This window comes from Globicephala melas, chromosome 9, assembly GCF_963455315.2.
Source record: "Globicephala melas chromosome 9, mGloMel1.2, whole genome shotgun sequence".
Classification (NCBI taxonomy): Eukaryota; Metazoa; Chordata; class Mammalia; order Artiodactyla; family Delphinidae; genus Globicephala; species Globicephala melas.
The window spans coordinates 41,397,277-41,423,563 of NC_083322.1; the positions used below are offsets into that span (position 1 = coordinate 41,397,277).

Here is a 26,287-nt window from a genome sequence, read left to right on the forward strand (position 1 = left end):
TCCACTATTTTATTTTATTTTATTTTTTTATACAGCAGGTTCTTATTAGTTATCCATTTTATACATATTAGTGTATACATGTCAATCCCAATCTCCCAATTAATCACAGCACCACCCTCCCCCCCACCTGCCACTTTCCCCCCTTGGTGTCCGTACGTTTGTTCTCTACATCTGTGTCTCTATTTCTGTCCTACATACCAGTTCATCTGTACCATTTTTCTAGGTTCCACACATATGTGTTAATATATGATATTTTTCTCTTTCTGATTTACATCACTCTGTATCACAGTCTCCAGATCCATCCATGTCTCTACAAATGACCCAATTTCATTCCTTTTTATGGCTGAGTAATATTCCATTGTATATATGTAGCACAACTTCTTTATCCATTTGTCTGTCGATGAGCATTTAGGTTGCTTCCATGATTTGGCTATTGTAAATAGTGCTGCAATGAACACTGGGGTGCATGTGTCTTTTTGAATTATGGTTTTCTCTGGGTATATGCCCAGTAGTGGGATTGCTGGGTCATATGGTAGTTCTAGTTTTAGTTTTTTAAGGAACCTCCATACTATTCTCCATAGTGGCTGTATCAATTTACATTCCCACCAACAGTGCAAGAGGGTTCCCTTTTCTCCACACCCTCTTCAGCATTTGTTGTTTGTAGATTTTCTGATGATGCCCATTCTAACTGGTGTGAGGTGATATCTCACTGTAGTTTTGATTTGCATTTCTCTAATAATTAGTGATGTTGAGCAGCTTTTCATGTGCTTCTTGGCCATCTGTATGTCTTCTTTGGAGAAATGCCTATTTAGGTCTTCTGCCCATTTTTGGATTGGGTTCTTCGTTTTTTTAATATTGAGCTGCATGAGCTGTTTATATATTTTGGACATTAATCCTTTGTCCGTTGATTAGTTTGCAAATATTTTCTCCTATTCTAAGGGTTGTCCTTTCGTCTTGTTTGTAGTTTCCTTCGCTTTGCAAAAGCTTTGAAGTTTCACTAGGTCCCATTTGTTTATTTTTGTTTTTATTTCCACTACTCTAGGAGGTGGATCAAAAAAGATCTTGCTGTGATTTATGTCAAAGAGTGTTCTTCCTATGTTTTCCCCTAAGAGTTTTATAGTGTCTGGTCTTACATTTAGTTCTTGAATCCATTTTGAGTATATTTTTGTGTATGGTGTTAGGAAGTGTTCTAATTTCATTCTTTTACATGTAGCTGTCCAGTTTTCCCAGCAACACTTATTGAAGAGACTGTCTTTTCTCCATTGTATATCCTTGCCTCCTTTGTCATAGATTAGTTGACCATAGGTGCATGGGTTTATCTCTGGGCTTTCTATCCTGTTCCATTGATCTAAATTTCTGTTTTTGTGCCAGTACCATACTGCCTTGATTATGGTAGCTTTGTAGTATACTCTGAAGTCAGGGAGCCTGATTCCTCCAGCTGTTTTTTCCCCTCAAGACTGCTTTGGCTATTCGGGGTCTTTTGTTTCTCCATACAAATTTTAAGATATTTTATTCTAGTTCTTTAAAAAATGCCATTGGTAATTTGATGGGGATTGCATTGAATCTGTAGATTGCTTTGGGTAGTATAGTCATTTTCACAATATTGATTCTTCCAATCCAAGAATATGGTATATCTCTCCATCTGTTGGCATCATCTTCAATTTCTTTCATCAGTGTCTTATAGTTTCCTGAATACAGGTCTTTTGTCTTCCTAGGTAGGTTTATTCCCAGATATTTTCTTGTTTTTGTTGCAGTGGTAAATGGGAGTGTATCCTTAATTTCTCTTTCAGATTTTTTATCATTAGTGTATAGGAATGCAAGAGATTTCTGTGCATTAATTTTGTATCCTGCAACTTTACCAAATTCATTGATCAGCTCTAGTAGTTTTCTGGTGTCATCCTTAGGATTCTCTATGTATAGTATCATGTCATCTGCAAACAGTGACAGCTTTACTTCTTCTTTTCCAATTTGTATTCCTTTGATTTCTTTTTCTTAACTTATTGCCATGGCTAGGACTTCCAAAACTATGTTGAATAATAGTGGTGAGAGTGGACATCCTTGTCTTGTTCCTGATCTTAGAGAAAAGGCTTTCCGTTTTTCACCATTGAGAATGATGTTGGCTGTGGGTTGGTCATATATGGCCTTTACTATGTTGAGGTAGGTTCCCTCTATGCCCACTTTATGGAGAGTTTTTATCAGAAATGGGTGTTGAATTTTGTCAAAAGCTTTTTCTGCATCTATTGAGATGATCATATGGTTTTTCTTCTTCACTTTGTTAATATGGTGTATCACATTGATTGATTTGCATATATTGAAGAATCCTTGCATCCCTGGGATAAATCTCACTTGATCATGGTGTATGATCTTTTTAATGTGTTGTTGGATTCTGTTTGCTAGTATTTTGTTGAGGATTTTTGTATCTATAAGCATCAGTGATATTGGTGTGTAATTTTCTTTTTTTGTAGTATCTTTGTCTGGTTTTGGTATCAGGGTGATGATGGCCTCATAGAATGAGTTTGGGAGTGTTCTTTCCTCTGCAAATTTTTGGAAGAGTTTGAGAAGGATGGGTGTTAGCTCTTCTCTAAATGTTTGATAGAATTCACCTGTGAAGCCATCTGGTCCTGGACTTTTGTTTGTTGCAAGATTTTTAATCACAGTTTCAGTTTCATTACTTGTGATTGGTTTGTTCATATTTTCTATTTCTTCCTGGTTCAGTCTTGGAAGGTTATACCTTTCTAAGAATTTGTCCATTTCTTCCAGGTTGTCCATTTTATTGGCATAGAGTTGCTTGTAGTAGTGTCTTAGGATGCTTTGTATTTCTGCGGTGTCTGTTGTAACTTCTCCTTTTTCATTTCTAATTTTATTGATTTGAGTCCTCTCTTTCTTTTTCTTGATGGTTTGTCTAATGGTTGGCTAATGGTTTACCAATTTTGTTTATCCTGTCTAATGGTTTACCAATTTTATTTATCTTCTCAAAGAACCAGCTTCTAGTTTTATTGATCTTTGCTATTGTTTTCTTTGTTTCTATTTCACTTATTTCTGCTCTGATCTTTACGATTTCTTTCCTTCTACTAACTTTGGGTTTTGTTTGTTCTTCTTTCTCTAGTTCCTTTAGGTGTAAGGTTAGTTTGTTTATTTGAGATTTTTCTTTTCTTGACGTAGACTTGTACTGCTATAAACTTCCCTTTTAGAACTGCTTTTGCTGCATCCCATAGGTTTTGGATCATCGTGTTTTCACTGTCATTTGTCTGTAGGTATTTTTTGATTTCCTCTTTGATTTCTTCAGTGATCTCTTGGTTATTTAGTAACGTATTGTTTAGCCTCCATGTGTTTGTGTTTTTTTACAGTTTTTCCCTGTAATTCATTTCTAATCTCATAGTGTTGTGGTCAGAAAAGATGCTTGATATGATTTAAATTTTCTTAAATTTACTGAGACTTGATTTGTGACCCAATATGTGATCTCTTCTGGAGAATGTTCCGTGCGCACTTGAGAAGAAAGTGTAATCTGTTGTTTTTGGATGGAATGTGCTATAAATATCAATTAAATCTAACTGGTCTATTGTGTTATTTAAAGCTTGTGTTTCCTTAGTAATTTTCTGTTTGGATGATCTCACCATTGTTGTAAGTGAGGTGTTAAAGTCCCCCCCTATTATTGTGTTACTGTCGATTTCCTCTTTTATAGCTGTTAGTATTTGCCTTATGTATTGACGTGCTCCTATGTTGGCAGCATATATATTTATAATTGTTATATCGTCTTCTTGGATGATCCCTTGATCACTATGTAGTGTCCTTCCCTGTTTCTTGTGACATTTTTTATTTTAAAGTCTATTTTATCTGATATGTGTATTGCTACTCCAGTTTTCTTTTGATTTCCATTTGCATGGAATATCTTTTTCCATCCCCTCACTTTCAGTTTGTATGTGTCCCTAGGTCTGAAGTGGGTCTCTTGTAGACAGCATAAATATGGGTCCTGTTTTTGTATCCATTCATCGAGCCTGTGTCTTTTGGTTGGAGCATTTAATCCACTCACATTTAAGGTAATTATTGATATGTATGTTCCTGTTACCATTTTCTTAATTGTTATGGGTTTGTTTTTGTAGGTCGTTTTCTTCTCTTGTGTTTCCCACTTGGAGAAGTTCCTTTAGCTTTTGTTGTAGAGCTGGTTTGGTGGTGCTGAATTTTCTTAGCTTTTACTTGTCTGTAAGGCTTTTGACTTCTCCATCAAATCTGAATGAGATCCTTGCCGGGTAGAGTAATCTTGGTTGTAGGTTCTTCCCTTTCATCACTTTAAGTATATCATGCCACTCCCTTCTGGCCTGTAGAGTTTCTGCTGAGAAATCAGCTGTTAATCTTATGGGAGTTCCCTTGTATGTTATTTTTCATTTTTCCCTTGCTGTTTTCATAATTCTTCTTTGTCTTTAATTTTTGCCAGTTTGATTACTATGTGTCTCGGTGTGTTTCTCCTTGGGTTTATCCTGTATGGGACTCTCTGTGCTTCCTGGACTTGGGTGGCTATTTCCTTTCCCATATTAGGGTAGTTTTCAACTATGATCTCTTCAAATATTTTCTTGGGTCCTTTCTCTCTCTCTTCTCCTTCTGGGACCCCTATAATGTGAATGTTGTTATGTTTAATGTTGTTTCAGAGGTCTCTTAGGCTGTCTTCATTTCTTTTCATTCTTTTTTCTTTATTCTGTTCCACAGCAGTGAATTCAACCATTCTGTGTTCCAGGTCACTTATCCATTCTTCTGCCTCAGTTATTCTGCTATTGATTCCTTCTAGTGTATTTTTCATTTCAGTTATTGCATTGTTCATCTGTTTGTTTGTTCTTTAATTCTTCCAGGTCTTTGTTAAACATTTCTTGCACCTTTTCAGTCTTTGCCTCCATTCTTTTTTCGACGCCCTGGATCATCTTCACTATCATTATTCTGAATTCTTTCTGGAAGGTTGCCTATCTCCACTTCATTTATTTGTTTTTCTGGGGTTTTATCTTGTTCCTTCATCTGGTACATAGCCCTCTGCCTTTTCATCTTGTCTATCTTTCTGTGAATGTGGTTTTTGTTCCACAGGCTGCAGGATTGTGGTTCTTCTTGCTTCTGCTGTCTGTCCTCTGGTGGATGAGGCTATCTAAGAGGCTTGAGCAAGTTTCCTCCAATTCCACTATTAATACTTTGGTTGGGACTTCCCTGGTGGGAAGCCCTGAAAATAGTTTTTGCAATTTGCCTTTCACCTTATGTATGAACAACTTCTATTTTAGTACTTATTTATCTATACATACTTTTCAAAAAGCTGCATAGTGTTCCAATGTATGTCTATACTATGCTTTATTTAACCAAACCTTCACTATCAGATTTTTAGTTTTCATTTTTTACTGTTATATACAATGAGCTAAAATCATTCCTATATCTTGTTTAAATTTGGGGGAAACTATTTAAAGTGCATAACTGAGTAGGTATATTTTGCAACAGTTCTGAAATTGTGCAATATACTTACATGAGTACTTTAACAGTTATAAAGTACAGTGTATCCACCACCCTCCAAGTCAAGAAATAAAACATTACTGGCCCCCCAGAATACATCCTCATCCCTTCCCAATTACAGTCCTCTTTTAAGATTTTGACATGCATTATCAAATCGTCCCTTTCCCACAGGTGTCCTTCTGAGAGAAGGATCATGAAATAACTGAAATCTGTTGGTTCATGGACTTAATAACAAAATATAAAATTGAATTACATCAAATGACACGTTGGCAGTAGTAAAATTGTACCTTTTATTCCTAGACAGTAGTTGAAAATATAATTTAGTTTTGAATTTCAGTTCTCTGTGACTGATATTTCACACAGTTGTAGGCATTTTGGCCTATACTGCCATGTAAGGGAAGCCTCACCTGCCCAAGTAGGTGTCCAACACAAGTGAGACACTGTTTGTGTCTCATTAGTACCGGAATGGGTTGTTTTCTCAGTTTCTTGTCCTTGTCTTTGAGTTGATCATCTCAGTGTCAGATCGATACTGTGCTGGACTTTGATGCAGGTTTAAGAGGAAAGGGGGGAAAAAAGAGGAAAGGGGCCTGAGAGCCAAACGCAGTACAGCCTACTTTTATTGGTATGGGACTTGGTTCTCCAAACTATGAATGTATTGTCCAACTGACCCTTGAACAAGGTGGGAGGGTGGTTTAGGGTGTAGCCCCCCCCACCCCGAAGTGGAAAATCCATGTATAACTTTACAATTGGTCCTCAGTAACTGCACTTCCGCACCCTTGGATTCAACCAACCAGGGATTGGGGATCATGTATTATTGTAGTGCGCAGTTACTGAAAAAAATCCACGTGTGAGTGGACCTGCAGTCCAAACCCACGTTGTTCAAGGGTCAACTGTCTATAGATATGTGACGTATGTGTATGTGTGTATGTATATGTCATATACTCAGAATTCATTTCCCGTCATTAGCCTGTATACATCAATTAAAAAGGATATTAGTCTTTTTTTTTTTTTTTTTTTTGGGTACGTGGGCCTCTCACTGCTGATCTTCCCGGACCGGGGCACGAACCCATGTCCCCTGCATTGGCAGGTGGACTCTCAACCACTGCACCACCAGGGAAGCCCTAGTCCTTTTTCTATAGAAAAAATTATCTGATTGGCAATAAGGGCTGGCTTTGGTAATTAAATTAAGTAACAGATATGTGCCGCGAAATAAATGAGTGAAATCTGTAGCTCTGAGATTTTCATGACATTATATTTTAAGCATATGGTAATGGCAAAGGCGTATTGAAATTAACAAATTTAAAATTTCCCTCCCTGAGTCTAGTAGATTAAATAAGTTGCTTCCAAGTAAAAGAAAAAGAGGTGTAATTAATAATTATTTGTTATTTTGGTATAGGCTTGGGAACCCTGGACATTAAGAGAGTGAATGACACTAACAACTGGGTAGCTAAAAGTGACATAAATATTGTATTTGAAAATGCCAGTATTTAAAATGCCAGGAATATCATTTCATAACTATTTAAATTCAGAATGAAAACCTTTAGATGTTAACTTAAAAATGCATGAGAGGGTTCATAGTTTAAAAAATTATTTTGGAGGTATAAGGACAGCAATTTTTGATGACCATTATTTTAGGTCCTAAGACCAACTTGCAGCCAAGTGAAAAGGAGGTTTCTATGTGCTTTGGCCTTTCAGGTAAGAAGGTGATGCCTTCTTCTTTCTCCTCCTCCTTCCTCTTTCTTCTGTTCTCTTCCCCCTCCCTTTCTTCTCCTCCTCCTCCTCCTCCTCTTCCTCCTCTTCCTCCTTCTCATCCTTCATCATCATCAACATCATCAAACGACTATCACTTATTAAGGGCTTAGGGCTTGGTGGCGCAGTGGTTGAGAGTCCGCCTGCCGATGCAGGGGACACGGGTTTGTGCCCCGGTCCGGGAAGATCCCACATGCCGCGGAGCGGCTGGGCCTGTGAGCCATGGCTGCTGAGCCTGCGCGTCCAGAGCCTGTGCTCCGCAGCGGGAGAGGCCACAGCAGTGAGAGGCCCGCGTATCGCAAAAAAAAAAAAAAAAAAAGGTCAATATAAGGGCTTACTCTGTGCCAGGCACTGAACTAAGCAGTCTGTATGCATTATTTATTTATTTTTAATCCTCACAGCACCCCATAAGGTAGAAATTACTATCCCCATTTTATAGTCAAGGTACTAAGACTCCAGGTAATAAATGATAGAGCCACTTTTGAGCAAAGGTTGGGCTGATTCCAGAGCCTACGCTCTTGACCACTTTTGTCTGCTTTGTTAAATAGTGGGGTTTGGGCAAAAGCCTCACGGTAATAAAGAGCATGCACTGGCTAGCCTTGTCTTCTACATGTGTGTTTCCTCTGGGGATCTAGTTGAATGGACAGGATTCAAGTTAGTGATCCTGGGTTCTATTCATCTCTTACATTCTTTTCACTAAAGATATTACTAGCAATCTAAAGGGGGAAAAAATGAATTTCTAGTAGAAGGGGAGTATTTGAAGGTGCTCAAGTGTCCCCCTTCCCCTTCAAATTCTACCTTTCTTAGTCTTGTATGATTGTCCTCGATTAAAAACTAACCAACTCTATGGAGGAAAGTAATTTGAGTCCTGGGTCTTAATTTGATTTTTTTGGATTCTTTTCAACTCCTGTTAACTGAAAGTAGGTTTTGATAGAAAACAGATTAGCGAGAACATTAGGTCACTGGACAGTGGTGGTAGGTCTGGGAGAAAGGAGAAGGATGCAGAAAGGGGAGATAAGGGAGCAAGAAAGTAAAACTTCTTACTTCACAATCTTAAAGAGGGGCAAGTCTACGTTTACATTTATAGATATGAAGAAGTTTAGAAACAATATAAGAAATGGATATGTTGGTTTTGTCTGCCAATAGCCCCTCTAAGCCCCTCAGCTCTTTCCAAGTCCATGGTTCTAGTAGGGCTGTCAGTCATGGTGCCTTGCCCTCCACCTCCCCACCCCCCTAGGGTCAGTATTTGACCAAGATGGGCCAATCTGAGTACAGTACTACGTCTTCACGGACAAAATGATTAATAGGCATTAGAGTCAAGCAAGGGTAATCAGAATCCTTCAATGAGATCTGATATATGGAAGCCATAGTCTTAAATAACTAGGCTTGAGATCTCCAGTGGCCATTTTCCTACTATGAAGAAAGCCCAACAAGGAATGATACCAATAATATCATTGGGAAATAAATGAAGAATGAGAAAGAAAACTCCTGAATCCAGCCATGCCTTTTTGATGGTTAGCTGATTATCACTTGCAACAAAATAAACTAAATGACATATTTTCAGCATATTTTAAAATATTTGATGACATAATATATTAACAGCTGGACTAAAGCAAGTTAAAATAAATAATGCCAAATATTTAAATTTATTTTCAGTTGATTTAAAATATAATGGACAATGTATATCAAGAGTTCAGATCCTCTGACTTAGTAATCATTCTTCTGGGAATATATTTCAAGTATAAGGGCTAAGCAAACCAAGACGTTTATAGAAGCATTATTTTTAAAAATAAAAAACTGTGAACTCACATATCTAAGACTTGAGAAATGGTTAAATAAAATTATGGCATGTTGATATAGTATTTCATTTTGAAACTTCAGCACTGATAAATACGACTATGTAGAAATAAAAAATAACCAAAGAGAAATAAAAATAATTTATAAAAACACTTTTACGTGAAAAAAGGAATTTCTAAAATTGTGTGTGCATACTATTACAACATTATAAAACTATATACATATGAATTTCATTATAAATATGCATACAGATATAATGAAAATCAGAAGAAATAAAAAATAATGATAGTTGCTAACTTAGGATGGTTAGGCTATACAAATTAGACTAGAATTTCTTATGAAGTTAAAAATGTTTTAAATAAAAGAAAATCATAGCTGATAAAAAAATCCTATGAAATAATAAGAAAAATGGTTTCTATTGATAATAAGTCAAAATGAGACCCCCTATCCAAAACGGAGGTTTCTAAATGAATTTTGAAACAAAAAACCAAAAATACAAAAAAAACCCTGGAGAAGCAATACATAAATGGTGGGGAGCAAAGAAGACCATCTCTCACATGAATCTGAGAAAAAGTATTAATTTATGCTGAGCTTTCTTTTCCTTCTTTAAGCTTATTTTCTTTCATAGGTTTCTTGGCATCCTCACAAACACAGGTTGTTATAAGGAGAGTGCCTCAAATATTTCCCTTCCTGAAGTGTTACTCTATAAGCTGCAATTTGGGGTGAGAGTGAATAAGAGTGAATAAAAATGGTTGTGTTAACAAAGAATAACTTTCATAGACACAAAATAAAAAGCTGCAAGTGTATAATTATAGGAGATTCTAGTCATATGTGCAATAAAATATAATAGATTAAAATACTGAGTTTGGCAGAGGAGTTAGCAGGAAAATGCATGTGGTATAGCTAATCATTAAATGTCAGAGGAAAGCATATAAGAGATAAGAATTAGGTACAATGCTGAAATTCCTGTATTTTTTTTCCTCTGCTTTTCTGTGTAGTTAACGAGCAAGTTTATAGTTAATCAGGGATGTTGCTTTTGGCTACCTGAGATTCCTAGCAGATGTCTGAAGAGGGATGTCCCCCCATCACTTCTGAACTTCGTCCCTGTGACGCTTTTGCTGACCTCATGGTATTCCTCAATTTGGCCCAGATTTCTGTCCTGTAGTTTTCCCAGACACTCTACTGTCTGCTATTGCATACATGAAAGAGGACATAGATGGTTACCCCAAATCCTACAGGTACAGAAGTTAGAAGTGGTGTTAAACACAGACAAATAGGAAATGCCATAAAATTCAGAGGCTTTCGTATCAACAGCTCTATCAATTATAAACTGACTCACCTTGGGCAAATTACTTATCTCATTTACCTTCTCTGTAAAATGAGTATTATCATTTAGTCAATAATATTCATTGTTATTAAGAAAAAGGGATTGTCCTGGGCAACAGTGATAAAAAATTTGTTTAAGGTATGATATCTAGCCTCAGGGAGCTCACAGACTTATCAAGAGATAATTATCACATGGTAAATGAAATAGATTTCACATAGAAGTACAGACAAAACATCTAAGGATGGGGCAGGGAAAGTTTGCAAGTGAGGGCTCAGGGCTTATCTTGAAGGGATTCAAAGAGATCACTACATAAACACACCTAGCACACTCCACATCTGTAATAAGTACTCGATTAATGTTAAATTGCTTTGTCTTCATTCTGGAATGATCTTAGTTACGAATTCTTGCAACAGAGCTGAGCATTTTGCACTGGGCAACATCAAAGTTGTGAAACATAAATTCCTTCAGGGAGATAAAATCCTGCATTCTTTAAGAATGAGTGTTACAAAGACTATACTCAAGAAGCTGTCCTATTACTCTCTAAAGCCTGGAATTTAACAAATTTTCTTAGTCAAAGCTAGTTTGCTGTTTCAAAGATTCAGCCTAGTTTACAAACCCTAGGGAGTCACGACACAAAGAAAGAAACTAAGAAGACAAGATTTTACTCAAGAACTTTGGCCTTTTCTATTGACCAGTTATGAAACTACTTAATTGTTATGCATGTTTTTGGCAATATTTTTCGAGATAAGATAGAAAGTACAAAACCTTTGAAATGTGAAATACTTTGAATGAATGAAGTGGGTTTCTAGTGCACGGTATTTGAAGCACTTGACTTAGTTGTCATTCCCTTTCCTTAACCCATGTCAGTTAAATCAATCAATTATCCTGCTGATCCCAGATCTGGCCTCAGAATCTTAACACAACTAATTAGGAAGCCACCACCAACATAAAGAAATTGCTGCAGTTACTGGAAGTGAAATGGGAGGGATGGTGGAGAGTGTAATAAAAAAGGATGAGGCTTGTCCTTAAGAATGGCACAGTGAAAAATAGGCCTTAAGAAGGGGGAGGTAGACATGCATGCCTGGTAGTGTGAGGTCCATCTTATCTCCTGTGGCATAGCTAGACCTCTCTGAACTTACAGTGTCGGCTGGGCTTGTGGAAAGGCAGTGGATTGGTTTTAATGAGCATATAATCTGGGGGAAATGTGAGAAAAAGTTGGAAAAAGCTGAGGAAAGGAAGAGTCAAGTCAAATTACTGTTTGCCTTTTGCAAATTGCCCCCAGTCCACTTCGATACAGTAGATCCCTCACTTTCCTCTTCTGCTTTTGGCTGAGACATAAACTGGCTGGGTTGCAGAAGGGCCTGGGATACTGCCCTTACTCTATTTTGTCTTACAGTCATTTGTGGGCTTGTCTTATTTTCTCCTAAGTTGGAAACCCCTTGAAGGCAAGTATATCTTACTGTTCTTTGTGTCCTCTGTTATAGTGAGTAGCACAAATATTATTATTGTAAATGGTGAACATTAAGTATTGTTGCAGTTGAGCTAAGAACTGACATTCCTCTGCATATAATGGTCTCTGATCCAAAGGATATATTGCATCCTATGAAACAGATTCTCATCCTTTCAGGGTGCTGTCTTCCAAATGGCACTATAACTAGGGAGTTTATCTCAGTGGCAGCATCCCCTTCAGTCATGCCTGGTCTACAAATGAGAGCAACACAGAGCTTTACAAGGATGTGGGAGCTCCCCTCACTCATGTATTTCTCAATGCCTTAGTGAAGTGAGTGTCTTCTGGGCCTTCTCATGGAACGTTGAAGGGGACAGGTGGGTGTGCAGGTAACACACAATACATTTAACATACCTATTTCCCTAGGCCCTTGGATTCCTTTATCTACATGATGTAGATAGCTCTGGTATCTCAGCTATATTAAATGTAGGCCATGGTTGAGTCCAAGTTTCAGTCGACCAATCAATCGTGAGAGCTACCTTCAGCTTCCTGAACTAACACATCAAGTCTGGAATCTACTAAGTGCACTATATCCATTAATTTGGCTCAATCTAGTGCTGTATTTCACCCTCCGAGGTCTAACACTCTTAGAATATACTTCCTATTTCTGCTGATATAGATTAGTAAAGTCTTGCAATTATCTTGGTGTGTAAGCTATTTCTTCCTGGGTCACTGTGTGTACCTGTCGCCGTGGAGAATGCTGAGATTTAACCCTAGTTTTAGGTCTAGGGGCAGTAGTGGGTGGTTATAGTGTGTCTTGTGGAGAATAAATATTCCCTTTTAAGGCATCTTCCCTGGTGAGGTTCTCACAAAGTTTTTAAGCAAAGGAAGGCTAGTCTCCAGAGGGCAAACTTCTTTCTTTAATAGAGGTAGCTTGGAGTGACTTGTAGTTTCAAGATGATTAGCTTCATCTGTGTTCAAGCAGCTGTCCCCATTCCAATTTTCAGGATCCCATTCTTTCTCATTCAATGCTTTAACTTTTATGTAAAAAATGAAAAAAAATTTAGCCATTTTATTTTAGAAATAATGATGATGATAATAATGTTTAAAAATGCAGGCTGCATCCTACTTTGGGTTTCCGTTTTTCTTTCTTGGCACACTTTTTCTTTTTGCCTAGTACACTTTGTTTTTTTCTGTAACCCTGGTCTTTCTTCTCTGCCCATTCTTTTCTGTTTTTTCCTTTTAAAAATGTTTAAAGGTTACACTCCATTTTTTAAAGGTTACACTCCATTTACAGTTATTACAAAACATTAGTTACATTCCCCATGTTGTATAATACATCCTTGTAGCCAATCTTATGCCCAATAGTTTGTACCTCTCACTCCCCCACCTGTATACCACTCGCCCCCGCCACTGATAACCGCTAGTTTGTTGTGTGAAAAATTTGATGGAACTGCGAATACAACTATTGCTACAATTCAGCAATCCATATAATAAAATTTTGTGCTTGATTTTTGACAATATCACCCCTGTGTCTGAAAGAACTAAAAGATTCTTTTATAGTTATCATGGAAGCTTTCTGGTCTTAGACTGTGGCTTGAGCTGAGAGTTGAAAGAAACAAGCTTGTGATTTCCTTTCGATAAGTGCTAAAGGACACTCAGAAGACTCTATGCCATACTATTGTCCTTAGAGACATCTTAACTGCCATAATGGTCAAGTGCAGCATGGAGCTGGGCAATCTCTTGCTTCAGCTGACATGTCATCACGATCAACCACAGATGACAGTTTGCTTACTTTAATGCCCTCATCTCACTTCTCAATGGGGAGGAACCCAGCCAAAGGGCATGACCAAGGCAATCCTCAAATTCTTTGTGTGTTTCTCTCCTGGGATCACTACTGATACCAATTCTGTATCAGTTAGGGTCCAATCAAGAGACAGAAATCAAACAATATTTTGAACATGGAAGGTTAAATATAAAGAATTACCATTTATAACAAGGAATTGGAGTGATAAGGAGATGGATAGCAAAGAACTAAGAAAATGCTAAAGAATATAGGAAAATCAGATATAGTGATCATCTACTGCCCTAAGGGCTCAGATAGACCCTCCTTGAAGAAGTCCAGTGACTGTGGCTCATTTGATGTCAGAGAAGTTTGCTGAGGGAGAAAAGCTGGCTAAGGGGTGTGAGGGGAAGCTATTCATGAACAGTGTTGTACTGGTGGTACTCCATGTGAAGCCATTTGATGGGGTTCCAGGGAAAGATGCTCATGGGTGTTGCCTGCAAAGTTGCCTGTTCACGGGAGGTGCTACACACTGCTGGCCACTGGGCACTGCTGGAACTGAGAGCTGCAGAAGCCACATGTGCTGTAAGAGCCTGCCTAAGGGAGCACACTACATTACACAGGTAGAAAATTCTATTCTTCCTCTAGTGTCCCTCCAGGGCTCTTTACTGACAAAGCTTAATATCATGAAAGCTGGAAAAGGAGAAGTATTGATATTTACAGGATTTATTTCTATTATCACAAAGCAGGCAATGAACAGTGTTTTGGGGCCCTTGAGGCAGTAACTTGGTAAATGGCTCAAAAACCCATTTCCTTTAACTGGAAAAACCTTACAATGAGGACTAAATTTTGTTGCTGCTCTGAAAGGCATTACAAATGGCCCCTTCAAGAAGCTGATAAAGGGCTTCCCTGGTAGCGCAGTGGTTAAGAACCCGCCTGCCAACGCAGGGGACACGGGTTCAAGCCCTGGTCCAGAAAGATCCCACACGTCATGGAGCAACTAAGCCCGTGCACCACAACTACTGAGCCTGCGCTCTAGAGCCCACGAGCCACAACTACTGAAGCCCGTGCACCTAGAGCCCATGCTCCGCAACAAGAGAAGCCACCGCAATGAGAAGCCCGTGCACCGCAACGAAGAGTAGCCCCGGCTCGCTGCAACTAGAGAAAGCCCGCGCACAGCAACGAAGACCCAACGCAGCCAAAAATAAATAAATAAATAAATAGCTGATAAAAACCATGGACTCTCCCTCCAGATAAATGCACAGTCCTATAGATAATTCAGGGTATGTCTCTGGATCCAGATTAAGAACCCCTGAGTTAGGCCCATGACTACTCTCCATGTTCAATTTAGTGATTATTCTTACCTTTATTTGAATGCAGTGTAGCAAATTTAATATTCCCAAACTCAGCTAAACTATATTTACTTTTAGCAAAAAAGATAAACATTTATAAACATTTGAGAAATATAGCCAATAGAGTTAGATAGTTCTAATTTTGGGGGGAGGAACTTGGTGAAACAGCTCTGGGAAGAGAGGCTAAATGCCAGAGGAAGGGCATGCAGTTGTGAACCAACTGCAAGGTTACTATTGGGATTTGGACTTGGATAGCTGCATACAGAAGGAACAGGGTATCCATTATGACCTGCTATGCTTTGGTAAGGTACATTATGGTAACTGGCCTCCAGTATGACAGGAGGTCCTTACCTCCTAGTATTCATGCTCATACTACTCTCCTCCTACAATGACTCAGGGCTGGCCTATGTGACCAAATAGCGCACCATGTAGGTGACAATGTAAGATTTCAGAAGCTAAGTCATGAAAGGCATTGCTGCTTCAGCCTTGGTCTCTAGGATTCCCTCATTCTGGGGGAATCCAGCTGTCTGGTTGTAAGGACATTCAAAAGCAGTCCTGTGGAGGGACCCACATGGGGAGGAACAGAGACTTCACACCAACAACCAGCCCAACTTGCCAGCCTTAGGAGTAAGCCATCTTGGAAGTAGATCCTCCAGTTCCAATCAAGCCTTCCGATAACCAAATGCCAGCTGAAATCCTGACTGCAATTGCAAGAGAGACTCAAAACCAGAACCAACAGCAAAGACTCCCAAAATTCTGACCCAGTTTTAGGGGCAATTTGTTTTGCAGAAATAAATAACTAGTACATATATTTAGGTCAAAATTCTTTAGAGGATGAAAAATATAAGGGATTTCCCCTTCCCCCCCTTCCTCTGGTCACCTAAAGGAGGTCAGTGAGATGCTATTTGCTACAATTTTCTCCAAGTGTTATGATAAATAAGTCAGTGGATTAACTCATCAGAGAAATTAGACTTCTGTCTTACCCAAATGGTCGCTCTAAGAACTGACTAGATACATAGTTTCTGAAAAGCAGGAAATCCAACTGCTAAACTACCTTATGAAGATTTATATTAATACAGAAATAGAAATATAGACGTGTCCTTATGAAGACTATTCTAGGGAAATCATGTGTCGAAATGTTCATTATGGTCACCATAATTGAGGAGGGCTATGCAAAGTAGTGTGTTCAAAGGTGAGTCACTGTTTTGAGTGATCTGGAAACTATTCTTAAGAATGGTTGAAGAATCTGGGGATGTTTAGTTTGGATAAGATGTAGACAGCATTTAACCATTTGAAGGGCAGACGTGGAATAAAAGTAAACATATTTTGAATTAATCAAGAGGAGAAAAGTGGCCTAATGACAAATTATAGCAATGCAGATTTTAATTCACTTATAATAACCATGGCTGTTTAACAATAGGTCATGCTGCAGTGAAAACTATGGTGCTCCCTTTCCCTGGAAGAGTTTAAGCCAAAGTTGGCTGATTGCCTTTCAGAGATGTCCTAAGAGTGATTCTGGCAGTACTTGGAAAGCTGATCTAGATGACCTCTAAGATGTTGTTCCTGAAAGCCTTTTCCTCCTGAATGTGTCTTGTTATGAATGAATATCTTTAAGTTCAGTGTAGTGGAAACAGTGTGTATTACAGAGGAATCAGAATTCTATTTGGAAGTTACTAGCTGTGTGACTTGGGGCAAGACATTTAGCCTTTCTGAGCTTCACTGACCTCACTACCTCTCAGGGCTGTTCTGAAAATTCATTAAATGACACATCACTTAAATCACCCACTTGGCACTCAATGCATGTGTGGTTTTCTTCATTCCATTTTCTACAATATGGTTTATAATCAAACATCTGGGACCAATTAAGATTTTGAAAGTGCAGTGTTGAAATGAGCTAATTTTCCTAGGCTTGAAATGTAGGATTTCACTTGTTTTTAAACAATAAATTTGATTGAGATTTGATTAGATGCTTTGTGGCACAGCATCTTAAAAAAAAAAGACAAGTTTGGTGTAAATAGAAATAGAAGGAATCAATCAGAAGCCAGATGGCTATCATCATCTTTGAAATTTGCAACTGCAAGATCATCACTTGACTAAAGTCTTTCTTCCCAAGAGAGTTATCATAAAAACAAAAACAAAAAACCCAAAACACTGAAAACTATATTATTCAACATCATAAAGTATTTTACCTTCCTGGAAGGTATTCCAAATTTTAGTAAGAAAAGCTCAGTAATAAGCACTTTATTTTCTTTAAAATTTTAAAAGAAACTGGAATCTCACAGAAGGAGTCAATATAAGCTTTTCTAGCTGTCCTCCTTCCCAATTAAAAGAATTAGAAGTAAATATCCCACAAATACTGGAAATCAGTTTTATTATTTACAAATAATTTTCTTTACGTATTTTACTTTGTCAACAAAGAAAGTTACTCCATTGGCAGAAATCACCCTGAATTACTGAACTAGCTACTAAAATTATGTGTATTGAACAGTTAATATTGTTAAAGTAGATTTGGCCTTAACAATCACAAATCCTTTATTATCTATTAGCATCCTCCCCTTAAGCATTCTCATTAGAGGCTGTCTTTAAGTAGCAAATGGTAACTGAGATGTGTAGTTGTTCTTTCACATTTCCCCTTCTTATGTGCAACACGGACAAAGAACAACAAACAGCTCACAGCAGCCTCTAAGTAACTATGCTATCTTGCATCCCCTCCATGCTGTTTTTCCTACTCCAAATTCCAAGTTAAACACTATCAATAGTCTAGGGACTACCCTTTCATACATTTTTCTATAAACACATACATGTAATTTAACAAAAATGGGATCATATTTACATACTGTTTTTATTGTGGGCAAGTTCCACAGCATCAAAAGCATTTTTAGGTTGTTAATTCAGGTGGCTGTAAAGCAAAAAAAAAAAAAAATCATTTCTATCAGATACTCTATCATCTTTATACTCATATATTTCAAATTCTTGAAGTTCATTACATTTTAAAATGATTTTGTCCATGTTAGTGAACCTCTGATGAACTCTACTTTAAGTAGTGTCTATCCAGTGAAATGCACATTCTGTCAATATTAATTAATATATATCTCATTAATAATGTACATTTCAGAGTGCCAAGGGGGATGACCACATTACTCTAAGGGGTTCCCGGAAGTGTGAGTCACAGGCATAAGTGACAGGAGCCGCAGGCTTGGGTGGTGGTGCTTGTGGCAGTTGCGGTTGGGGAGACTTCCTCCTGCCTTAAACAGGAATTGGACATGAAAGAATTCTTAGAGCAGACAGCTTGGGACTTATATGGTGGCACACTTATGCTATAAAGGATTCAGCCTCTTTCAATTGTTCTGTTTTGCCATCCTTGTAATACAGGCCTTTGTTCTCCTGTTTGTTGCTTCAGGACTGAGCTGTGGCTGCCCCACTGCCAGCATCACATTCCTCCAGTAAGAAAGACAGGTGTAGAGGGCAAGGATGAGCTCTGGTCTGCAGAACATGTTCATCTGAAAGCTCCCCTGGAAGCCCCAGTAGCAACTTCACCTTTCATCTTATGGGCTACAGGTGTGTCGAATGGCTGCTGCTAGATGTAAGGGAGCTAGAAAAAGTACTTGTAGCTAGAATTAAGTTAAGGTTCTATTAAGATGACTAGATACTAGGTAGAAAAAGGGTCTGCTACAGGAAATCCAAGTCATAGTAAACTGTTCTCATTCCATGACAAGAAATAAAGGAAACTTCACTCTTATTTTAGAAGCGCATTGAGAGGGTATGGCTAAGATATGGTAGGTGTCCTATCACAAAGAAAGAGGTGAAGGAGGAGAGGGTGTAAGGGATCCTGGGGCACTAGCTGTTGAGAGGAAGAATTTCCTCTTGGTCTCTAACTTGCACTAACTCCTCTGCAGCTGAGAGGGGAAGAGACCAGGTCTCCAAAGCCCCCTACATTATCTGCTTGTATTCACCTATAAGTGGAAGCCTGGACCTGTGCAAATGCACATCTCAACTTACTGCACTGACTCCTAAACCTGTGCAGAAAATGGAGAGTAAGTCGGCTTTGGGCAATAGCCTGAAACTTCGCGTTCCCACGTGTAAACCATAAACCAGAAAATAACACTGCCAACCGTCTTCATCTCCCACTGTGCTGAACACACAGTAGGTGCTCAGTAAACAAACACTTGCCAACTTTTGAGAAAACGGAGAGGAAATACATGGAAATTAATATTTAGTTGAGAGACTGATATACGCCAGAACTGTACCAGATGGCTTACCTACATAGCTCATTTAATCAACAGCACACAGTCAGGTGGCCATTACCGTCCCCATTTACAGAAGTAAACTGAGGCTCAGGAAGGTTAGCCAGGGTCACACGGAAAGTAGAGGTAGACTGAAAGCCTTCTCCTTATGCAATGTACCCCCAGTCCCTCCTTCCTCAAAGCTCCAGGTACCGTGCTTTGCAGACAGTCGACACAAGAAATTATGGTCAGAAGTCTGATTGAGCATCAGCAAGGACACTAACTTTTGAAGAGACAGCTCTAAGGATGAGGAACACTTCCCAAGTCTTCCGGGTGTGGTCAAAACAGAATGTGCTAACGCCAGCGAAGCGAGTGGAGGCCCGAGTACCGCTGGGGAGGCAATGCGGAGCGAATGGCCTGGCCTGGCGGGCTCGACACGCCCGACTAACTTCGAGGCGACGCAGAACTCGGCACCGGCCGCCCTGGGCCGCCAGGGGCGGTCGGCGGCGGGACCTGGAGGGCAGCGCGCGGGGGCGAGCCGCCCCTGACGCACTTCCGCCCTGCGTTTTCCGGCTTAAAGGGGACCCGGACCTTCTTCACAACAACAACAAAACAGGCGCGCTCGCGGCCGGCGCCCCTATTCTAGTCCCCGCCCTCCTGCCACCTGTCGCCGTCTCGGCCGCGCCCCGCCTTGCGCTCCTGCTGCCCTGCCGGAGGGGTCAGGCGGAGAGCCCTTCGGCCAACTTCTCCCGCTGCCGCCGCGCCGCCTCGCGAGATCCAGGGCCGGGCCGTGGGCGCCGCCGAGCAGTAGGAAGGGAGCGGCCGCCGCGGAGGACGCTCGGCCGTACTGTGTGATCGGTGGCCGTGCCCGGGGGAGGAGGGCGGCGGTGGCGGGCCCCGCAGCCATCTCTCAGGTAGCCCTGCCTGTCGCGGCTGGCCGCCCTGAGCGGCCCGTCCCTTTCTCCAGCCCGCGTGGCGGGGCCGTCGCGTCGGGGCCTTGTTGCGTTTCAGCTTAGGGGTCGCGGCGGGGCGGGGCGGGGCGGGGCGGTGGCTTGGGCTGTCGCGCCCTCACCCCTCTCTACCTTCTCACCGCTTTCTCTCTCCCCTTGGCTTCCCTCTGCAGTCCGGAGCCCGGCGGAGCCCGAACCTGGCGGGGAAAACTGCACCCCCGGCCGGGCCCCCAGACCCCGCCGCCGCCTCCGCCCCTGGCCATCATCCTTGGCACCGGCAATGGCCTTTGTATCGCCCGATGCACTTGTGACTGACTTGGACAAGGAATAAGAACCCATTCGCTTCCGTCCCCATCCCAGCCGCGCCGGCAGTAACCACCTCGGCTCATTTGGGCTTAACTGCTGCTCCTCTTGACTCTGTTCGACCTTGGAGGCACCATGGACCAAAATGGGATGGAGATTCCTGTGACCCTCATCATTAAAGCACCGAATCAGAAATACAGTGACCAGACTATTAGCTGCTTCTTGAACTGGACCGTGGGGAAACTAAAAACGCATCTGTCTAACGTGTACCCTAGCAAACCAGTAAGTGTCTAAAACCTGGGCGCAGGTGCTCTGGCCAGATTTTCGTGTCATATACTCCCTTACTCCCTGCTTATCCCCACCCGTCTTGAGTCAGATAGGTCTCTTTGACTGCAAAGTATTTTGACTGCGAAGTATTTTGCGTTCGGAGGTTATGCGACTCTCTTGAGTGTCTGAACCATCATTAATATCTTCCTGATGAGGTCCAGTTAATTAGTAAGTGTAATTAGTAAGTGAAATATCAAGGCACATGAGAATTGGCAGGCATACAATAGGACCGTTTTCCTTGGACTCAAAGTCATCAACCTAAAATGGGAATGACAGGTGCATCCTTTAAAAAAAAGATAAACACTGCAATCCATACTCAAGCTTTTATTGCTTATTAGACTAAAATTCCTTTTTACTTTCAACATCTGGCCCAGAAATTTGCTCATTGCTGAAGAGCGAATTTTGAAATAAGTATGTGACCCCTATGAAAGTTATACTTTACACACTAGTATATATGTTTCAAGAAGCAAAGAGTTATACGTTTTAGATTCACTTTCTTCTGCCCCTTCCTCTCTCATTTTCCTCCTGTAGAGGACACAGAAATTTTCTTCATTTAGAGGAGAACAGTCCTTCCACACCCCCACCATTTGGTGCATCATTTTATTCCTTTCATAAAGCCATTTGTAAATTACTGCAGCAGTGTTTTTCATTCTGAATCACATCTGGATATTGCAAAGGTAATAAATAAAATAGACAGTATGGCTCTATCTGTCCCCAAAGTTAGATTTGAAAGTTATCAACACAGTTGATAACTAAATCTTGGAATAATTTAGAAAAGTATAATGTTGTGTAGTGTGTATGAAAGTTAGGCTTTCATGTTCTCCATTGTGTAAAAATTTCATTCCTGAATAAGTAGTTTTCAGTGATTACTAAACCTTTTTTTTTAATTAATGAAGAAGCTTGGATTTTTAGGGTGGGAAATATTTTTGGCATCTGGCAAATTTAAGCCAGCAGCAAGGATGTGTTGGAAGGCAACTGTGCTTTCTAGGTTTTACTTAACACTTGTTTTGTGCAAATAAGTAAGGAAGGCACTTGATCTATATTAAGGCAACTGTGCTTTCTAGGTTTTACTTAACACTTGTTTTATGCAAATAAGTAAGGAAGGCATTTGATCTATATTAAGATGTTAATGAATTAGGACTGTTTCAGTGTTACAGTATTAAGTTTAGTTAGGCATTTAGGCTTCTAGAATAGCTATAGAAATAGGGTGGTTATTGCAAAAACAGGTGGTTTAGAAAAACAACTCTTAGTCGGCAGTAGCTATGTTTGTCAGTACTTTTTGATTACAAATATTTTTAGTAGGAGAAATAAAAACCCTGAAGGATTTAAGTACTTGGAACAAAATAGTTGGAACTCTCATTCAAATCTTTTCTTGAAAGGTAAGATTTACACGGGGTAACAATTTCTCTTTAAAACTTTCTGCTTTACAAAACATTTCCTATTGCATATGACTCATTTTACACATTTTTAAAGTAGAAAATAGCTTTTCAGGATAGGCAGAATTGAAAGCTTTAGACTTCCATAGTAGTGTTCATAACATAGCCATTCCTAAGTACATTATTGAGCATATATCTAAGTACTTAGTTATATGTTCAAGTGTATACTTATGTGAGGATCTTTTACATTATATGATTAAACCAAAAGGGACTTGGTTCGCACTGTGATAGAACAAGAGTTATCACTTTTCTGAAACTTTTTCTTTTTTAAAAAGTAAGAGAGGAGTGTGAACCCTATTTGTCTTACCTGCTCCTGGGATAAGCCTGTTTTTGGCAGGAGTTCTGCCATCTTAGCACTTATCTCAGTGGAGTGCTATCAGTGCCCATGTGGATCAGTCAGCTGCTGGAGGACAGATCAGTTGCAAACTTCACTACACCCGGCCCTCCTAAGCTGCTTGCTTCTAGTACACACCGGAGGCACTTTTGGAAGGTATACCAAATAATTTGCAGCCTATTAATTACCTAACCTTGTGGCAAACCTTTTTTCCTCTTCCAGCAAGTTTTCTCCAAGTGAATTGTAATATCTGAAGTTTATTTCTAGGTTAATGAAGGTGGGGATGGTGTACATGTGTTTTTCTTTTCTTTTCTTTCTTTTAAAAATAAATTTATTTATTTATTTATTTAATTTTTGGCTGCATTGGGTCTTCGTTGCTGTGTGAGGGCTTTCTCTACTTGTGGCGAGCGGGGGCTACTGTTCGTTGCGGTGCGCAGGCTTCTCATTGCGGTGCCTTCTCTTGTTGCGGAGCACCGGCTCTAGGCGCACAGGCTTCAGTAGTTGTGGCTCGCGGGCTCTAGGGTGCGGGCTCAGTAGTTGTGTCGCACGGGCTTAGTTGCCCCGTGGCATGTGGGATCTTCCCAGGCTAGGGATCAAACCCATGTCCCCTGCATTGGCAGGCTGGTTCTTAACCACTGCGCCACCAGTGAAGCGCACATGTGTTTATTTTCATAGAACTTCACTGAAAACTTTGAAAGGTTATTCACACACTCACATTCTAGCTTTTTTTTATCACTTAGAACTGATTTGAAGTATCACAGTTGTTTAACAGACCAACTGTTTACTGATACTCCAAAGCCATAGGTAGTCCTCAGCATAGGAATTGGAGTCCTTAAAGTTTACTTGTGAAGTTGTTATTTAGAATGGAGAAATTTAACAATATAAGCAATATTATATTGTTGATTTAATATAAAGGAAGCTTAGATTCTTATGACCCCCCACAATGACTACTTAACATTGATTCTGTTTTTAAGTGTCTCAAGTGCTGTTTGGTGTTTAACAGATCATTTCTTATGCCTGATTCCTTGCGCATAAGAAAGGTGGAGGTGGGTGGACTTGGGAGCAGAGAAGGGTTTAGTGCCTGGTAGAAGCAAGTGTTCCCCAGCGTGAAGTAGAACAGTTCGTAGACACTGCTCTTATTGCATCTGATGGGTCAGGGGAGGTAGAGGGCCTTGATCCCTGTGGACGGTGGCTTCTAGGAAAATAAATGAGAGCTGCTGGAGGGAGAAGAATGGAGATTTGAAGTTGTTCTTTTAGGATCTCTACAAGGATAGGTCACATGCCTACATGCTGTTAATGGAATTCTGGCTAAACTCTGCAACAGTGTGTAAAATCTTAAGATTTTAGCTTTATGGTCAGATATTGACTTCATTTAATCACAGATAATCTCCATTTGCATGGATATTTTAAATTCAACCTCCCCTCCCCTCAATAAACCCACCACAAATATACCCCTCCTTCCAAAGCACACTTTCTTGGGCTTCATTTATTTATTTAATTAGGAATTTATTGACCTGGCATTTGAAGGTCTATGTACATACTAAGCAAAAAGGTGGTAAGAGTCCTTTGCTCTTAAAAAGCTCAGGTCTAGTGGGGGATACAGACATATAAGTAAATAACTACAATATTATGTACTAGTGTTATATAAGAGGGATATACTGAGTGCTGTAGGAGCACTGGAAGGGAATGGTCCACTCTCGAGTGAGGGTAAGGGAATGTGTAGCTGTTTTAAGAAGAGATTCACAGGGACATTCTTCTTAAAGAGTTAATAAGTTTTAATCAGATTAGATCATAGTTTCTTTTCCTTTTTTTTAACTGTTCTTTCACAGCTGTTGTTGCACTGATGATTCTAAATGCTTTATATTATTATAGTACTTAGTAGTATAGTACTATGTTAAAGGATTATAGCTCCATAATGGGCTAAAAGGGGAAAGTGTTTTCTAGTTAGGAAGCAAGGCAATTGCCACATTTACACAGAAGATTACAAAGTCATTATTAAAAACCTCAGGTGTGAAACTGAGCTCTGGTGGAGTTTTGTTTAACTTTGAATGGTATTGATAATTGGTTTGGTACTTGGTTTAAGAACTGGGGAGTGCACCAGTTCATGTTGATAGTGTATATAATTGTGAATCATATTCTAATATGACATTTGTCATCACTTCATGACTTTACGTTTTCAGTTCCTAAAATTGGCCTGTAGTGTGAAATAATTATTCTGAAATTTAGGTAATTACTGCTAGTGGGTGAAGATATCAAGAGGGCCACTTTTACTTGACTAGTTTCAGACTTTGGTCTAGTTTAGACTTATTTACTAGGTATGTAAAAATCAAAATGGTTGAACTTAATGTTATCCAGTAGAATGGACTATCTTAGAGAAAACTTTATAAATAAGAAATAAAATAAAAAATAAGGACCTCTAAATCCAGTTAGGCACCTTTTTCATTATCTTGTTTCTTACTATTTGTTCTTATACACAAACAATAACTACGATGGACCTGACTCACCCTGAATTCAGTTTTGAAGGCAAACCTTTCTGGGGCTTGTATCCTTTTGCTTCCCATTTTTGTCTTGAGGTCAAAATGACCGTTGAACATGTCCCTCAGTTCTGGATAGACCTCCTCTCTCTTGGCACCTTTTCAAATAGTGCCCTTGCTCTGAGATTTGTTAGAATTAAAGAAATAGGAATAGAACCAATTGCATAGATTCTATTCTGAGAATATAACATTCTATAACCAAATTGCCTACAGTTCAGATGGAAGTCTTACTTTCATTGTCAGTGGAAGTAGCTTTCATAATATAATTTGAGGTTTATATCTGTCTTATTTTTGTAATTCTCTATTACCTTATTTAGGAAGGTCATTTTTTAAAAATTTGTAAAATATTGGCTATATTCCCTGTGTTGTACAATATACCCGTTATAACTTATTTTATACCTAATAGTTTGTACCTCTTAATCTTCTACTTGTTTATTACCCCTCCCCCTTCCATCTCTTCACTAATAACCACAGTTTGTTTTCTGTATCTGTGAGTCTGCTTCTTTTTTGTTATATTCACTAGTTTTATTTTTTAGATTCCACATATAAGTGATATCATACAGTATTTATCTCTGTCTGACTTACTTCACTTAGCATAAGTAAGCAGGTCAGTTTTAAAATTTGCTTGCTTAACCACCTCAGAACTGTTGACTTAAAGGGGCTATAATCCACACACACAAATAATTTTTGTTTTATAAGACTCTTGTCAAAGGTTGATGGAAAGTTAAAATGAGTGCTGACTGAAATTTGTTTTGTTTAACTCCTTGCCTTCTTCTAATGTGTTTTTTGGAAAATAACAGTACTGCGAAGGTAATGTTTTGTTTAATCATGCATCAGTGCTTTTAAAAATAGGATTTTTTTAGAACTTTAAGTTTCTCTCCTTTACATAATAATTTTGTTTTTGGCTGCGCTGCGCTGCTTGTGGGAACTTAGTTCCCCCATCAGGGATTGAACTCAGGTCCTCAACAGTGAGAGCATGGAGTCCTAACCACTGGACCACCAGGGAATTCCCACACATAATAGATATTGATTTGATGGTCTTAAATGCTTTTTTTAAAAATGATTTTTTAAAAAAATTATTTATTTACTTTTGGCTGTGTTGGGTCTTTGTTGCTGCACATGGGCTTTCTCTAGTTGCGGCGAGCGGGGGCTACTCTTCATTGCGGTGCGTGGGCTTCTCATTGCAGTGGCTTCTCTTGTTGCGGAGCACGGACTCTAGGCGCACGGGTTTCAGTAGTTGTGGCTCG

The 26,287-nt window shown here is 39.4% G+C and overlaps 1 protein-coding gene and 1 long non-coding RNA gene across 5 annotated transcripts in view; one reads left to right on the top strand and one right to left on the bottom strand.

Moving 5' to 3' along the window:
* Positions 1 to 19,825, bottom strand: part of LOC115853830 (uncharacterized) — a 71,299-nt gene extending 51,474 nt beyond the window's left edge. The window contains exons 1-2 of one of the 2 annotated variants that reach the window (XR_009565278.2): positions 19,441 to 19,825; positions 17,771 to 17,832 (exon numbers count right to left, since the gene is read on the bottom strand). This is a non-coding gene — a long non-coding RNA (uncharacterized lncRNA). Of the gene's footprint in view, positions 1 to 17,770; positions 17,833 to 19,192 lie in introns of both variants that reach the window. The other variant, XR_009565279.2, reaches the window with a different exon arrangement.
* HERPUD2 (HERPUD family member 2) overlaps positions 19,706 to 26,287 on the top strand; it is a 42,462-nt gene continuing 35,880 nt past the window's right edge. For 2 of the 3 annotated variants that reach the window (XM_030857531.2, XM_060305422.1), the window contains exon 1: positions 20,567 to 20,691. Coding sequence is in view for 1 of the 3 variants with exons in the window: in XM_030857532.3 (XP_030713392.1) it covers positions 20,545 to 20,691 (147 nt within the window). In the remaining 2 variants the exon portion in view is untranslated. Of the gene's footprint in view, positions 20,071 to 20,279; positions 20,692 to 26,287 lie in introns of those variants that run through there. The other variant, XM_030857532.3, reaches the window with a different exon arrangement.